This window comes from Stenella coeruleoalba, assembly GCF_951394435.1.
Source record: "Stenella coeruleoalba genome assembly, chromosome: 1".
Lineage (NCBI taxonomy): Eukaryota > Metazoa > Chordata > Mammalia > Artiodactyla > Delphinidae > Stenella > Stenella coeruleoalba.
The window spans coordinates 47,634,842-47,652,451 of NC_137169.1; the positions used below are offsets into that span (position 1 = coordinate 47,634,842).

A 17,610-nucleotide genomic window follows, 5' to 3' on the forward strand; every position below is an offset into this window, starting at 1 on the left:
GTTAAATATCCTCCTTTCCTCAACCATATGGATATTTTGCTTTTCCAAAGGTCTGAAGGACAGTGGCCTTTGGTGTCTGGGATTTTAGGGCGTTTGGCTAATCAATACCCCGGTAAGTAATTAACCACATCTGAATGAGAATCGAGCGAGTTCCGTTCATTTCAAACATTAGGTAGATCTTATAGATCCCAGCCCGTAGATTCTTTACTCCAACTCCCTGAAGAGTTTTATTCCTCTCTAGGTAATATAGGGTGGTGGCTTCTGGATGAGATGTTTGCTGTTGCTTTTTTCCTCTTGTCTTTGATGACTTGTCAGCCTGGGGTAGCCATACAGGAGAAGGTGAACTGGTGAGTTGGCCAAAAGTTTCTGCAAAATTTGCAGTGAGGGGTTACTTGGTGGGGAACTGAGACACTCTCATGTTTGCAACAGGCTGTTTTAGGATGGAATGTGACCTCTTTCCACATTATTACTAATTCAGTGAAGGAGTTCAGGCCAGTGACAAGAGCGTTCACTTGGTGTCAGAGGGACCTGTGTGCAAATCTCAGCTCCAAGACTTAGGAGCTGGGTGATCTGCAGTAAATCAGCTAATCGCTTTGTGCTCGCTTCCCGATCTGTAAAATGAGAATAATAATGCGTCTTCTATAAGAGTTAATGAACATGAAATAAAATCTTGGATATAAAGTATACTCAACTTAATAAATAATAGTTCTCTTGAGTTATATTGGACAATTAACCTCTGCTTATCCATTTGTGTGTAAGAATACCCATCTCATAGTGTTTTGGGAAGGATAAAATTAGGTAATGTATATAAAATTATCTTGGGAAAAGCAAGAGACTGTAAAGATGCTGAGTCATTTCATTCTAGAAAAGACTTAACCTTTTGCTATGGAGTAACAAATAGAAGTGATATTTTCATATGTACATTGCATTTTACCCATTCCATTTCCTTGAATATCCCAAACTGGCTTCACGGTCGTTTTTTTTTTTAAATCTTAACACTAAGTATTTTGTGGTGCTTAAACAGCCTCTTATTTTGCCTTTGTGATAGCTTTAAAGAAGTCCCTCTCTCCGAAACATTGAAGATTTTAAGTAGAGTTATTTTATTCAAATTCTTGTTGGATGATTCAATTTTGAATCATTATTGCTTTTCAATGCTAGACTAGAGATTTCCTTTAAGTAACAGTTAAGAAGGGGGAAAGGCATTTTTCTAAGCAGTTAATTTGCAACTTGTATTTAAAGCGAATTAAATTTTGAAAAAGCGAACAATTTTGAAAAAGCGAACAATTTTGAAAAATCAGAAAATTCATCTCTAATAATTAGAAGATAAAGGCAAGAGAACTGTGGCAAAGGAAATCTCTGCTGAGATACTCTTAATTATAAAAGCTTATCATCGTAATCCTTTTTGAAAATGAACAAAGAGTCTTGATGTTTGAACTTATCAAATAAGAAAGACCAGTGAAGAGGTAAATTTGAAGTCAGGGCAAAAGAGAACCAATTAAATACGTTACAAAGTGCTGAAGTAGGAAGTCACAAGGTCTTTTTGTCTAATGCCAGCGTGCCTGACCCTGGCTTTGCAAATGCTAAACTACATGGTGAAATAACTTTACTGGGTTCAGATTCTGGCCCTGGCATTTCCTATTTGTGTAATCTTAGGCAAGTTATTTAAGTCTTCTGGACTGTAAAGTGGGAGGCAAGTAAGAGGAAGAATTAAATGCATAAAAAGTATTTAGAACAATGCCTGGTACTTAGTAAGTTTTCAATGAAAGCTGTTGCCAGTAGTGGTGTGTGATCGCCATGGTCATTTTTGGGGTATTTTTCATCTCTCTGATGGTTGATAAAAACTAGAATAAATTTGTAATGTGCCTACACATTATTGATACAATGTATAAAATAGACAACTGATGGGAACATACTGTGTAGCACAGGGAACTCTACCTAATGCACTGTGGTAACCTAAATGGGAGGGAAGCCCAAAAGGGTGGGGATATCTGTATGTGTATGGCTGATTCATTTTGCTGTACAGTGGAAGCTAAAACAACATTGTAAAGCAACCAGACTCCAATAAAAATCAATGTAAAAAACGAAAATAAAATTTAACAACGAAAAAAATTGCAATGTGCCAGTTAGCATGGATCTTTTGGATTAGTCTCACTTCAAACTTTAAAAAAAATTAACGATGGCAAAATAACTAACAATTTATTTTTCTCAAATAAAATATAAACACTAACATTGAAAACAGATGATATACATTTACATTTTTAATGGTATACATTTATTTTTATAAGCTCATATTTACCATTATTATAAAGTATATTGCCTGTGTGTTATTATACCATTACTATAAATTCTTAGAAAAGTGTGGTTGTTTGAGAAAAGTATTTTAAGACGATGTTGATGAAAAGACGTTATATTCAGCCTCAAAAAGCAATGACTCTCTCTTATGTGTTTTATACAAATAATACATTTTAGCATGTGTGTTGCTTTAAAAAGTTAAAAAAATTTTCAATCCTTTTAATTTATTGAGATTTGTTTTATGACAAAGAATATATCTTAGTGAATATGTCACAGGCACTTCAAAGTGTGTATTCGTCTGTTGTGTGTAGTTCTAAGTCATTAAGTTGGTTATTAATGCTGCTCAAGTTTTCACCTCCTTGTCTATCAATTACTGAGGGAGGAATGTTGCATCCCCAAGTGTATTTGTGGATTTGCCTATTTCTCCTTTCAGTTCTATCAGTTTTTGTTTCATGTATTTTGAAGCTCTGTTATTATCTGTTTATCTACTTGTCTTTCTATGTCTATCTATCTATCTATCTACATACAGATTTGTAGATGATCTGCCCCTTTATCATTATGAAAGGCTTTCATTATCCCTGGGTTTGCATGGTCAATTTTTTTTCCCAATATTTTATTTTAACCTATCTGACTCTTTATATTTTAAAGTATGCCTCATATAGATAGCATATAGATGGGTCTTACTTTATTATCTAGTCTAATAATCTCTGTCTTTTAATCATAGTATTTATACAACTTATATAAGATGTAATTACTGATATGCATGGGTTTGGGTTTGCCATCCTTCTATTTGTCCCATCTGTTCTTTGTTTCTGTTTTTCTCCTTTTTTTGGTCATCTTTTGCATTTCATATTTTTTCTAATTCCAAATAATTTGTTAGCAATTCTACTTTGTTTACTTATTTATTTTGGTTGTTACTCTAAGCTTTGCAACATTCATCATTAACTTATCACAGCCTACCTTCAAATGATATCATACCACTTCTGATCCCATTTTTATTCTTCCTGAGTAACTTCTTTTGACCTTTCTTATAGTGCAGAATGAATTTTGGTGAGGGAGTTATCCATTTTTGTTAGTCTGAAGAACTCTTTATTTCGCCTTTATTTTGAAGGGTATCTTTGATGAATATAAAATTCTAAGTGGAAAGCTTCCTTTTTTCCTCCCACATCACTTTGCAGACATTAATATCATTCCATTATCTTCAGCTTGTATAATCTTTGAGGAGAGATCCACTTTGTTATGGACTCCTTTACTATTTTATCATTGATTTCTAGCAGTTTGATTATGATGTACCTAGGTGTGCTTCTGTGGGTTTATAGTTCTCATCAAATTTGGGGAAAAAATTTTTGCCACTATTAATTCAAACATGTTTTCTGCCACATACTTTCTCCTCTGCTTCTGATCGCAGGTATGCCCGACTCCCTGATATTATTCCACAGGTCACTGAGGCTCTGTTCTTTTTTTTATTGTTTCTGGCAGTATTTTTTCTCTGTTTCATTTTGGATAGTTTCTATATCTTTAAGTTCACTGATCTTTTCTTTTGCAGTATTTAATCTGCTTCTTAGCCCATCCAATGGATCTTTCATTTTGGTTTTTATAATTTTTCAGCTTCAAAACTTTCATCTGGTACTTTTTTATATCTTTCACTTCTCATCATGTCCATGATTGCCCTTACTTTAATGTACTTAAAATAACTCAAAATCCTTGTTTGCTACTTCCATCACTTTTATTTCATAGGTCTTTAGAATTAGGAAGGACTTTGACATCTAATTTAATCCACTCATGTTACAGATAAGGAAATTGAGTCCCAGAAAGAGAAGGGGAATATTAAATAACAACCAGACCACTCCTCTAGGCATTTTATGAATATTGACCAATTTAAACCTCATTATGTCCCTCTAAGACTGTTGTAATCATTATCCCCTCCAGTTGAGAGCCAGAGAGGAAACAAAGCAATTTGATATGTCAGTCACCCAGTTTCCTAGTTGTACAGTCAGGCCTTCTAATCCCCAGATCAGTGTTATTACACCATTACTGCTACCCTCACCCACCAGAAAAAAAAAAATCTTTTCAACACTGAGCACCCATTTTGATAAGCACTATTTACAACAGCCAGGACATGGAAGCAACCAAAATGTCCATCAATGGCTAGAGGAATGGCTAAAGGAATGGCTAAAGAAGATATGGTACATATATACGATGGAATATTACCCAGCCATAAAAAAGAATGGAATCATGCTATTTGCAGCAACATGGATGCAGCTAGAGATTATCATACTGAGTGAAGTAAGTCAGACAAAGGCAAATACCATATGATATCGCTTATATGTGGAATCCAAAAAAATGGTACAAATGAACTTATTTACAAAACAGAAAGAGAGTCACAGATGTAGAAAACAAACTTATGGTTACCAGGTGGGTAAGGGGGAGGAGGGTAAATTGGGAGATTGGGGTTGACATATACACACTACTATATATAAAATAGATAACTAATAATGACCTACTGTATAGCACAGGGAACTTACGCAATACTCTGTAATGACCTATATGGGAAAAGAATCTAAAAAAGAGTGGATATATGTATATGCATAACTGATTCACCTTACTGTATACCTGAAACTAACAAAACATTGTAAATCAACTATACTCCAATAAATTTGTTTTTTAAAAAAGCAAAACAAATATTTAATTTGGAATTAGGACACCCAAAGGTTTTGTGGGTTTTGTTGTTGTTGTTGTTGTTTTTTGCGGTACGTGGGCCTCTCACTGTTGTGGCCTCTCCCGTTGCGGAGCACAGGCTCCGGTCTCGCAGGCCCAGCAGCCATGGCTCATGGGTCCAGCCGCTCCGCGGCATGTGGGATCTTCCCGGACCAGGGCACGAACCCGTGTCCCCTGCATCGGCAGGCGGACTCTCAACCACTGCGCCACCAGGGAAGCCCCCCTAAAGGTTTTTATAACATTTCCAACCCAACATTTCCACTGATGAAGAATGAACAAAATACCTTAGGGGGGATTAACGAAATATGAGTAAAGACCTCAAACGTAGAAGATAATCACAGGGATCTGTTTGCTTCTTTAAATAGGTCACACAGGCAGTGGATCCTAAGGAAATTTAAATCACTATTTTCTTTTGTATTTTATTGTTTCATGGGCATCAAAGTGTTCACCAAAGTAACCCAGGCCAGGGCCGTGCGAATATTTTCTATAGCTGTCCAGATGACTGGAAATGAACATGAATTCAGGCTGCATGAAATTTTAGCTAATATAAACAATTAGAGTAGTGGATGTGACTCAAAGTGAGTCTCAGGACTATGGACACTTTTCTTTTCGGGGTAACTAATCTTTAGCTATACTTCAAGCAGCATTGGGTGTGGGCTTTGATGTGAGATCAAGCTGGGTTTAAATCCTGTCTTCACCACTTAGTGGCTATGGAACTTGGGTAAGTTACTTAAACTCTCTAAGGCTTAACTTTCTCATCTATAAAACAGAGACAATACATATTTCATAGAGTGCTTGTCAGGAGTTAAGACAGTTAATATAAAGCAATGAGCATAGAAACTGGCACACGGTAAGCTTTTAGAAAATTACTTTTATTACTCTATTTCCCTTTTGTCAGAAATCCTTCATAGTATTTCTTGGAATGTGTTTTTATTTTTTATTTTATTTTATTTTTTTGCGGTACGCGGGCCTCTCACTGCTATGGCCTATCCCGTTGCGGAGCACAGGCTCCGGACGCGCAGGCTCAGCGGCCACGGCTCACGGGCCCAGCCACTCCGCGGCATGTGGGATCCTCCCGGACCGGGGCACGAACCCGTGTCCCCTGCATCGGCAGGCAGACTCTCAACCACTGCGCCACCAGGGAAGCCCCTTGAATTCTTGCTTTACCTCTTACTGTCTATATAACCTTAACCACATTATTTCATCTTCCTCTGAATCTGTTTTACTTATCTATAAAATAGGTATAATAATTCTTACTCCACAGGGGTCTAGTAAAATTTAAATTATATAACATAAGATCAAATGAGATAATATATTCATACAAAAGTTTTTATTGAGTTCCCACTGTATGCCAGGTACTGTGCTCAGGGGACCGTGGTGATCAGCAGAGTCAAGACCCCTGCCTTGCAGAACTTGGAGTCTAAGGGTGGGAATAAAGTGTAGGAGGCTCTACATATGTGGCATTTGTTAGCATAGGGCAAGGCAAACCGTCTGGGGGACATGAGACTTAACTGAACTGGGAAGGTCTGACCGGATGGATGAGGTGTGATTATTCAGTGTGGAGGAAAGAGCATTATGCGTATATTGCAGGAGAGCCTGGAACATGCTTAGAACCAGAAGTTCTGTGTGGAATTCTATGTGTACCTGGAACACAGTAGACACTTTTTTTTCATTTGTTCATTCATTCATTCATTCCTTTTGTTCATTCATTCAATACATATTCCAGGTGTGCTACGTGATGAGCAAAACAGATAATGTCCTTACCCTCCTGGAATTTACAGTGTAGTGATGGAATCAGTCAATAAACATGTAAACCAAACATTTCAGTAAAAATTGTGATAAATAGTATGAAGGAAGCAAACAGGGTCCTTTGATAGAGGCTATCGAGCAATCTAAAAATAGGCAGGTTGGGGCCTTCTCTACAGAGGCGGATTTAAGCTGAGATACGAAGGATGGTGAGGAGAAACCAAGTGAAGGGTAGGGAGAGTGGAAAGGTCAGCACATGCTAAGATCCCCCTGCAGGAAATGGCTCATCACATTTGAGGACCTGCAGGATGGGAGCAGCGTGAGACCAGGGGATCGAGTCCTGAGAGGATGTCAGAAAGGTGGGCAGGGGCCAGACCACAGAGGACCTTGGGCACCATGGTGAGGAATTTTGATTTTAGTCTATGTGTAGTAAAACAAACAAACAAACAAAAATAACTGGAGGATCTTATACAGGAGGGATATTATCTGATTTCTAATTTTAAAAAATCATCCTGGTGTCTGTGCAGAGAAGGGATTGGAGGAAATTGAAGTGGAATGTCTTGGACCATAGGAGGCCATAGCAATTATCTGGGTGAGAGATAACGGTGCCTTAAATTAGGACGGGGGCAGCTGAGGCAGGCACAAGGGAAGATATTTGAGATATATCTTGAAAGCAAAATTGACAGAAATTTCCAAAGGACTGGATATGGGGGTGAGGGCAAGGAAGGAATTAAAGACCACTGTCAGGTATCTGGCTTAAGCAGCTGTGTGTTAGGGTAGTTCACTTACTGATGTGGATAAAATTGAGAGAGGAACAGTTAAAAGGAGAAAATTAAGAGTTTCGATTCAGAGCCATTAAGTTTGCCATGCCTGACAGGCACCTAGTGGAGATATAAAATGGGGCAGTTGGATAAACAAAACAGGATTTCTGACCAGTGGTCCAGGTTGAAGATCTAAATCTAGGAGGCATTAGCATAGGTGGTATGTGAAACCCAGGAAATGGATATCACCTCCTTAAGAGTGAGAAAAGCAAAAAAAGAAAGACAAGACTACACCCTGAGGAATTCTAGTTTTCAGACACATCAAAGAGAACTGGCCACAGAGGTAGGAAGGGGGCAAGGAAGTGTGGTACTGAAGAAGTCCAAGCGAGGAAAGATTTCAAGAAGGAACAATGGTTAACAGAGGGCAATTAAGACCAAGCTGGAAAACTTTCCACTGGATTTAGCAACATGGAGGTCACTAGAGACTCAGCACTTTCAAGGTCAAATTTTAAATATGTTTCATGATGTCATTCCCATGTAACTGAACGGGAGTAGCTCCAGGTTATATAATTAGTGACAATCAGTCTTGAATATAAGCTGAGCCTATTTATTAGGATGACCCACTGGAAATAATCAGGGTCGGGCCTTCTGACCTAGCCTGGGATGGGTAGCTAATTAATTATTTTGTGATCTAAATTGCTGAGGTGGCCACGTTCTACAGTCAAGCATTTGACTCACAGGTTACATGTTCAAGTCTAGGTTTTAGGCCATTTGAGGCCTTTTGCCCAAAATGCCACCCTATCGAAAAAGGCAGATGGAAAGCATCTCACTAGTCCCCAGCCCTCCACAGCACAGGCATTCAATATGTTTTTGATGAAGATGGAGTGGTTTGATGCGCATGTCTGGGGTTGAGAAGGTTAGAGAGAAGAAACTAACATGTATGTCAGGCTGATGCTTGGGGCTTTCCATGCTTTGCATATGTAATCTCACTCCATATTCAAAACAGTCTCACAAGTTATTATTATCTCTATTTTTTAGCTATAAATAGCAGAAACTGGATTTAAATGCATGTTTGGTAGACTCGAAAGCCCTTTCTGTTACACCAGTGCTTCTTCAACTGTGTTAAATAGTCTTACAGATATTACATGAAAGAAAAAAATGACCTATAGTCACAAATTGGGTAAATGCTCTGTTAAGTAAATTAAAATGCAGAACTTTTCAGAACCTTAATGTGTTGTTGGGCATTTTAAATCTCCAAGAGCAGTATGTTGTATACAATTTATCCAAATGTATTTGACCAGGTAACTTTACTTCTTTTCCTCCTCACCTCTGGTGCGTATCTCAGGAACTAGTACTCCACAGAGCATACTTTGGGAACCCTGCACATAGCACTATATTCCCTTGTGGTGATTCTACAGATGAAAACCTTAATAGCCAGACAGTTAAAGAAACTTGCTCATAGTGGCACAGCAAGGTAGATGCCAACTAAAGACTAGAATCAAAGACTCCTGAATCTTACTGCTCTACGTTAACTCTCTCCCTGCTTGAGTAAATTTTCAGTAGCTGGAAGATGCTTTCAAACTATTTGCCAAGATTTACTAGGCCACAGATTTATTAAATGTTCCTGAAGTAATTGAAAAATTGATGCGGTTCTTTTGGAAAGCCATTTGGCCGTATGTGTCATAAGCTTTGAAACCATTTGTATCCTTCAACCCAGCCATCCTATTCTACAGGAAGTATCTTCAGTAAGTAACTTAGAATACAGAAAAACTGGGTGCTCAGTACTCTAATTGTTTAATGTTAGTGGAATGGAACAATGTGCAGTCATCATAAAAAGTTTACATTTCTCTGATAATATTAAATGGAAAAATAAAGATATAAAAATGTAATAGTATGACCTCAACTATGTTATAAAAATTAAGAATGAAAGGAAATATAACAAAGTATTAATGGTGGTGGAATGTGGGGCAATTTTTTTCTTTTATAATCTTTTCGATGTTCTCTTTAGGAGAACGTATGACTTTTATAATCAACAAAAAATAAACTACCTTAAAAAATTCATTGGAACGATAAGAGAAGATGCCCGTCATATTGATATTGGCTAAAAGGTTGGAGCCCTGTAATGACTTAATGAATGGTCCTTGTGTACCTTCTGTAGCCTTGCTTCAGTGATAGCATGACTGTGTTCCTCTGTCTAGACATCACGTCACAAAGCTTTTAAAACTACAGCAACACAGCGCTGCTCTAAGCTTTTGCTTCCATCTATTAACACTGTTTCCTTCCATTTTGACATCATAATGCAGTCTCTATGGGCTTACAATGATATTATATTGACAATTCTACAGTGAGACGCAGAACTAACACTGGAGTCATTTTCTGCTCCCAAACCTCCTCCCTGTAACTTCTCTCCCACGTTTTAGTGATCAGAACTCTTGTTTTTCTCCGTGTTTCTATGCTTCACACTTTTATTATTAGGACAATCTATCAGAAAAATGACATATGGACCAAACCTTGAGCCATCTGAATGTCTAGACACCAGGATCATTTAATTAGATTCTAACTGGAAATTAGGTTCAAATAAATTTCTAAACAATGTCATTCTATTTCCCATACATTGGCTTCATTCCTTCTATCCCCTTTTTATCCTTTCTTCCTTCCTTCGTTCCTTCCTTCCTCCCTTCCTTCCTTCCCCACTCTCCCTCCCTCACTTTCTCCCTCCTTTTCTCCCTTATTTTCTTTCCTCTCCTAAATATTTACTGACCACCTTCCTTGGGTCTGGCACCATGATAAGTGCCAGGAGTTCAGCAGCAAACATATGAACAGTACAAGTACCTGCTTCCATAGAGATTATGATCTGGTGGGGAAGGCAGAAATTATACAAACACTATAAGTATGAAAATTAAGTGTTGAGAAGAAGATGTGCAGAGACTGACAAATCATATGAAGGGAGATATCTATCAGTCTGGGTGTTGAGAAATGTTTTCCTAAGAAACCGATGTTTATGATGAGACTGAAAGATACCTAGGAGTCGCCCAGGAGAAAGGTAGTTGGATTCTTTCACGATTGGGTTTTACAGGTAGGTGTGATCAAGGGAACAGTGGGGTCCAGGAATTCAGGACATAATTAAAATTTTAAAATGATGGATCACGAAATCAAAACTGATTATAAAGGAAAATGAAGATAGGAGAGGTCTTATTGATAGAGAGAAAGCTTAGGTGTCAATGGAGGCCACAATGAGGTCCAAGAAAAGTGCATGGGAATCCTTAAGCATATAGATATAGAAGGAGATGAGGCTGTGGAGCCCCAGATAACTATTTGCAGGTGACTCATGAATTAGTGATTTGGAGGAGAAGCTGTTTCAGAGAGTAAGAAAGTCCAGGATGAAAACATGGAAGATAATAGAGTGAAGAAAAGGGTCATTGGAGAGGAAGAAAAGGAGCAACTGAAAGTGCAGAGCATTGGATGGTTCATTTATAGGGATGCTGAGGTCTCCCAGCATGATGAGAGGAACTGGAGTAGAGAGGAAGATGGTGAGCTGAGCACTGAAGTTTTTTTGAAGGGATAATAGGGCTGGCACTCTATACTAGCATCATTTTATAGATCAGATTTTCTCAAAGTGTGGTCTACAGACTCCAGGGAGTCCCCAAGATCTTTTCAGGGTGATGCCTGGGTGTTCAAAACAATTTTACAATAATACTAAGACATTATTCGCTCTTTTCACTGTGTTTATGTTTGCACTGACAGTGTAAAAGTAATGGTGGACCAGTCCCTCCCATCAGGAAACTTGCACAAGCCTCTTAGATAGCCTCATCCACCAGAGGGCAGACAGCAGAAGCAAGAACTCCAATCCTGCAGCCTGTAGAACAAAAGCCACATTCACAGAAAGATAGACAAGAAGAAAAGGCAGAGGGCTATGTACCAGATGAAGGAACAAGATAAAACCCCAGAAAACAACTAAATGAAGTGGAGACAGGCAACCTTCCAGGAAAAGAATTCAGAATAATGATAGTGAAGATGATCCAGGACCTTGGAAAATGAATGGAGGCAAAGATCGAGAAGATGCAAGAAATGTTTAACAAAGACCTAGAAGAATTAAAGTACAAACAAACAGAGATGAACAATACAATAACTGAAATGAAAACTACACTAGAAGGAAACAATAGCAGAATAACTGAGGCAGAAGAACAGATAAGTGACCTGGAAGACAGAATGGTGGAATTCACTGCCACAGAACAGAATAAAGAAAAAAGAATGAAAAGAAATGAAGACAGCCTAAGAGACCCCTGGGAAAATATTAAACGCAACAACATTCACATTATAGGGGTCCCAGAAGAAGAAGAGAGAGAGAAAGGACCCGAGAAAATATTTGAAGAGATTATAGTCGAAAACTTCCCTAACACGAGAAAGGAAATAGCCACTCAAGTCCAGGAAGCGCAGTGAGTCCCATAGACGATAAACCCAAGGAGAAACATGCCAAGACATATAGTAATCAAATTGGCAAAAATTAAAGACAAAAATTATTGAAAGCAGCAAGGGAAAACTGACAAATAACATACAAGGGAGCTCCCATAAGGTTAAGAGCTGATTTCTCAGCAGAAACTCTACAAGCCAGAAGGGAGTGGCATGATATACTTAAAGTGATGAAAGGGAAGAACCTACAACTAAGATTACTCTACCCAGCAAGGATCTCAGATTCGATGGAGAAATCAAAAGCCTTACAGACAAGCAAAAGCTAAGAGAATTCAGCACTACCAAACCAGCTCTACAACAAATGCTAAAGAAACTTCTCTAAGTGGGAAACACAAGAGAAGAAAAGGACCTAAAAAAAAAAAAAAACCAAAACAATTAAGAAAATGGTCATAGGAACAAACATATCGATAATTACCTTCAACATGAATGGATTAAATGCTCCAACCAAAAGACACAGGCTTGCTGAATGGCTACAAAAACAAGACCCATATATATGCTGTCTACAAGAGACCCACTTCAGACCTAGGGACACAACAGACTGAAAGTGAGGGGATGGAAAAAGATATTCCATGCAAATGGAAATCAAAAGAAAGCTGCAGCAGCAATACTCATATCAGATAAAATAGACTTTAAAATAAAGAATGTTACAAGAGACAAGGAAAGACACTATATAATGATCAAGGGATCAATCCAAGAAGAAGATATAACAATTATAAATATATATGCACCCAACATAGGAGCACCTCAATACATAAGGCAATTGCTAACAGCTATAAAAGAGGAAATCGACAGTAACACAATAATAGTCGGGGACTTTAACACCTCACTTACACCAATGGACAGATCATCCAAAATGAAAATAAATAAGGAAACAGAAGCTTTAAATGACACAATAGACCAGATAGATTTAACTGATAATTATAGGACATTCCATCCAAAAACAACAGATTACACATTCTTCTCAAGTGCGCACAGAATATTCTCCAGGAGAGATCATATCTTGGGTCACAAATCAAGCCTCAGTAAATTTAAGAAAATTGAAATCATATCAAGCATCTTTTCTGACCACAACGCTATGAGATTAGAAACGAATTACAGGGAAAGAAATGTAAAAAACACAAACACATGGAGGCTAAACAATACGTTACTAAATAACCAAGACATCACTGAAGAAATCAAAGAGGAAATCAAAAAATACCTAGAGACAAATGACAATGAAAACACGATGCTCCAAAACCTATGGGATGCAGCAAAAGCAGTTCTAAGAGGGAAGTTTATAGCTATACAAGCCTACCTCAAGAAACAAGAAAAATCTCAAATAAACAATCTAACCTTACACCTAAAGGAACTAGAGAAAGAAGAACAAACAAAACCCAAAGTTAGTAGAAGGAAAGAAATCATAAAGATCAGAGCAGAAATAATGAAATAGAAACAAAGGAAACAATAGCAAAGATCAATAAAACTAAAAGCTGGTTCTTTGAGAAGATAAACAAAATTGATAAACCATTAGCCAGACTCATCAAGAAAAAGAGGGAGAGAAGTCAAATCAATGAAATTAGAAATGAAAAAGGAGAAGTTACAACAGACACCATAGAAATACAAAGCATCCTAAGAGACTACTACAAGCAACTCTATGCCAATAAAATGGACAACCTGGAAGAAATGGACAAATTCTTAGAAAGGTACAACCTTCCAAGACTGAACCAGGAAGAAATAGAAAATATGAACAGACCAATTACAAGTAATGAAATTGAAACTGTGATTAAAAATCTTCCAACAAACAAAAGTCCAGGACCAGATGGCTTCACAGGTGAATTCTATCAAACATTTACAGAACTAACACCCATCCTTCTCAAACTCTTCCAAAAAATTGCAGAGGAAGGAACACTCCCAAACTCATTCTACAAGGCCACCAGCACCCTGATACCAAAAGCAGACAAAGGTACTACAAAAAAAGAAAATTACAGACCAATATCACTGATGAATATACATGCAAAATTCCTCATCAAAATACTAGCAAACAGAATCCAACAATACATTAAAAGGGTCATACACCATGATCAAGTGGGATTTATCCCAGGGATGCAAGGATTCTTCAATATATGCAAATCAATCAATGTGATACACCATATTAACAAACTGAAGAATAAAAACCATATGATCATGTCAATAGATGCATAAAAAGCTTTTGACAAAATTCAACACCTATTTATGATAAAAACCCTCCAGAAAGTGGGCATAGAGGGAACCTACCTCAACATAATAAAGGCCATATATGACAAACCCACAGCAAACATCATTCTCAGTGGTGAAAAACTGAAAGCATTTCCTCTAAGATCAGGAACAAGACAAGGATGTCCACTCTCACCACTACTACTAAACATAGTTTTGGAAGTCCTAGCCATGGCAATCAGAGAAGGAAAAGAAATAAAAGGAATACAAATTGGAAAAGAAGAAGTAAAACTGTCACTGTTTGCAGATGACAGGATACTATACATAGAGAATCCTAAAGACGCCACCAGAAGACTACTAGTGCTAATCAATGAATACGGTAAAGTTGCAGGATACAAAATTAAGGCACAGAAATCTCTTGCATTACTATACACTAATGATGAAAAATCTGAAAGAGAAATTAAGGAAACACTCCCATTTACCACTGCAATGAAAAGAATAAAATACCTAGGAATAAACCTACCTTGGGAGACAAAAGACCTGTATGCAGAAAACTATAAGACAGTGATGAAAGACATTAAAGATGATACGAACAGATGGAGAGATATACTGTGTTCTTGGATTGGAATAATCAATATTGTAAAAATGACTATACTACTCAAAGCAATCTAAAGATTCAGTGCAATCCCTATGAAATTACCAATGGCATGTTTTACAGAACTAGAACAAAAAAATCTTAAAATTTGTATGGAGACACAAAAGACCCCTAATAGCTAAAGCAGTCTTGAGGGGAAAAAATCGGAGCTGGAGGAATCAGACTCCCTGACTTCAGACTATACTAAAACTACAGTAATCAAGCAGTATGGTACTGGCACAAAAACAGAAACATAGATCAATGGAACAAGATAGAAAGCCCAGAGATAAACCCATGCACCTATGGTCAACTAATCTATGACAAAGGAGGCAAGGATATACAATGGAGAAAAGAAAGTCTCTTCAATAAGTGTTGCTGGGAAAAGTGGACAGCTACATGTAAAAGAATGAAATTAGAACACTCCCTAACACAATACAAAAAAATAAACTCAAAATGGGTTAGAGACCTAAATGTAAGACCGGACACTCTAAAACTCTTAGAGGAAAATATAGGCAGAACACTCTTTGACATAAATCACAGCAAGATCTTTTTTGATCCACCTCCTAATGGAAATAGAAACAAAAAAACACAAATGGGACCTAATGAAACTTCAAAGCTTTTGCACAGCAAAGGAAACCATAAACAAGACGAAAAGACATCCCTCAGAATGGGAGAAAATATTTGCAAACGAATCGACGGACAAAGGATTAATCTCCTAAATATATAAACAGCTCATGCATCTCAATACTAAAAAAACAAACAACCCAATTCAATAATGGGTAGAAGACCTAAATAGACATTTTCCAAAGAAGACATACAGATGGCCAAGAGGCACATGAAAAGCTGCTCAACATCATTAATTATTAGAGAAATGCAAATCAAAACTACAATGAGGTATCACCTCACACCGGTTAAAATGGGCATCATCAGAAAATCTACAAACAACAAATGCTGGAGAGGGTGTGGAGAAAAGGGAACCCTCTTGCACTGTTGGTGGGAATGTAAATTGATACAGCCACTCTGGAGAACAGTATGGAGGTTCCTTAAAAAACTAAAAATAGAATTAACATATGATCCAGCAATCCCACCACTGGGCATATACCCAGAGAAAACCATAATTCAAAAAGAAACATGCACCCCAATGTTCATTGCAGCACTATTTACAGTAGCTAGGTCATGGAAGCAACCTAAATGTCCATCGACAGATGAATGGATAAAGAAGCTGTGGTACATATATACAATGGAATATTACTCAGTCATAAAAAGGAACGAAATTGGGTCATTTGTTGAGACGTGGATGGATCTAGAGACTGTCATACAGAGTGAAGTAAGTCAAAAAGAGAAAAACAAATATCATATATTAATACATATATGTGGAACCTAGAAGATGGCACAGATGAACTGGTTTTCACGGCAGAAATAGAGACACAGATGTAGAGAACAAACGTATGGACACCAAGGGGGTAAAGCAGCGGGGGCAGGGGGTGGAGATGTGATGAATTGGGAGATTGGGATTGACATGTATACACTGATGTGTATAAAATGGATGACTAATAAGAACCTGCTGTATAAAAAAATAAATTAAATAAAATTCAAAAATTAAAAAGAAAAAAAAAAAGTAATGGTGGCTAAAACTACTGTAACCTTGATACAAATCAAGGCATTGACACCAAACTCACAGGAAAGAAATTGTTTCACTTAGAAGAGTCCTGAAAATAGTTTAAATTGTTAATTTTATTAAAACCCAATCTTTGAATACATGTTACTTAAATATTATTTGTGGCAAATGGAAAAGATGCATAAAGAACTTCTACTGTACCTAAGTATGAGGGTATGGTACATGTTTTTTCTTGAGAAAAAACAATTGTTTGAGTTGTAAGTCAGTGTTGATGCCTTTTTCCTGGAACACTGTTTTTACTTGACAGATTAACTGCCAAACAAACTATGGTTATTCAGGCTAAGATACTTGGCAGACACTGTCTCAAAAATGAGCAGAGGGCCTATTACTTCCAGGAAAACAAACGGCATTATTTGGTACCAATGACAAAATTTGGGCTTTCAAATGAAAATTAAAATTTTGGAAAACATATTCACTACCATGAACTTGAGACCACTGGTAATATTAATAAATTTGACTTATTAATATGTTATAGTGAAATGTGTATTTTTAAGATATGTACAGTCAGAGAACCATTGTTTTGTAAATTTCCAATGTCTGATGTTATAAAAATCATGTATGGGTACCAGATACATTTAAAGGATACATAGATCAATGGGTTTTAATGTAACAGAGTATAAAAAATTCATTGATAGGATTTCAGGTTCCAAGTGCAATTAACATTTAAGAAATGACTGCTTTTCAAGATTTGGTGTAGCACCAAAGAACATCCAAAATTATCTGAGAAGACTATTATAACACTCCTCAACTACATAATTTTTTTCAACTACATAACTGTATGAGGCTGGAGTTTCTTCATAGATTTCAACCAAAGCAACATAAAGCAACACACTGAATGAAGAAGCAGAAATGAGAATCTAGCTGCTTCCTACTAAACCAGACATCAAAAGAGATTTGCAAAAAGAGAAAACAGTAACACTCTTTTCAATAATTATGTTTCTTGGAAATGGATTTTTATTATTATTTTTTTAAACATCTTTATTGGAGTATAATGGCTTTACAATGGTATGTTAGTTTCAGCTTCACAACAAAATGAATCAGTTATATATATACATATGTTCCCATATCTCTTCCCGCTTGCGTCTCCCTCCCTCCCACCCTCCCTATCCCACCCCTCCAGGCGGTCACAAAGCACCGAG

The 17,610-nt window shown here is 37.1% G+C and overlaps 1 protein-coding gene across 2 annotated transcripts in view; it reads left to right on the forward strand.

The window, feature by feature from the left end:
* Positions 1-270: 270 nt before the first annotated feature.
* The window catches only part of C8A (complement C8 alpha chain), a gene marked incomplete at both ends in the record, with an annotated part of 71,869 nt that continues 54,529 nt past the window's right edge, over positions 271-17,610 (forward strand). For both annotated transcript variants that reach the window (XM_079904100.1, XM_079904101.1), the window contains one exon: positions 271-347. In XM_079904100.1, the coding sequence (XP_079760226.1) occupies positions 271-347 (77 nt within the window). The remainder of the gene's footprint in view (positions 348-17,610) is intronic.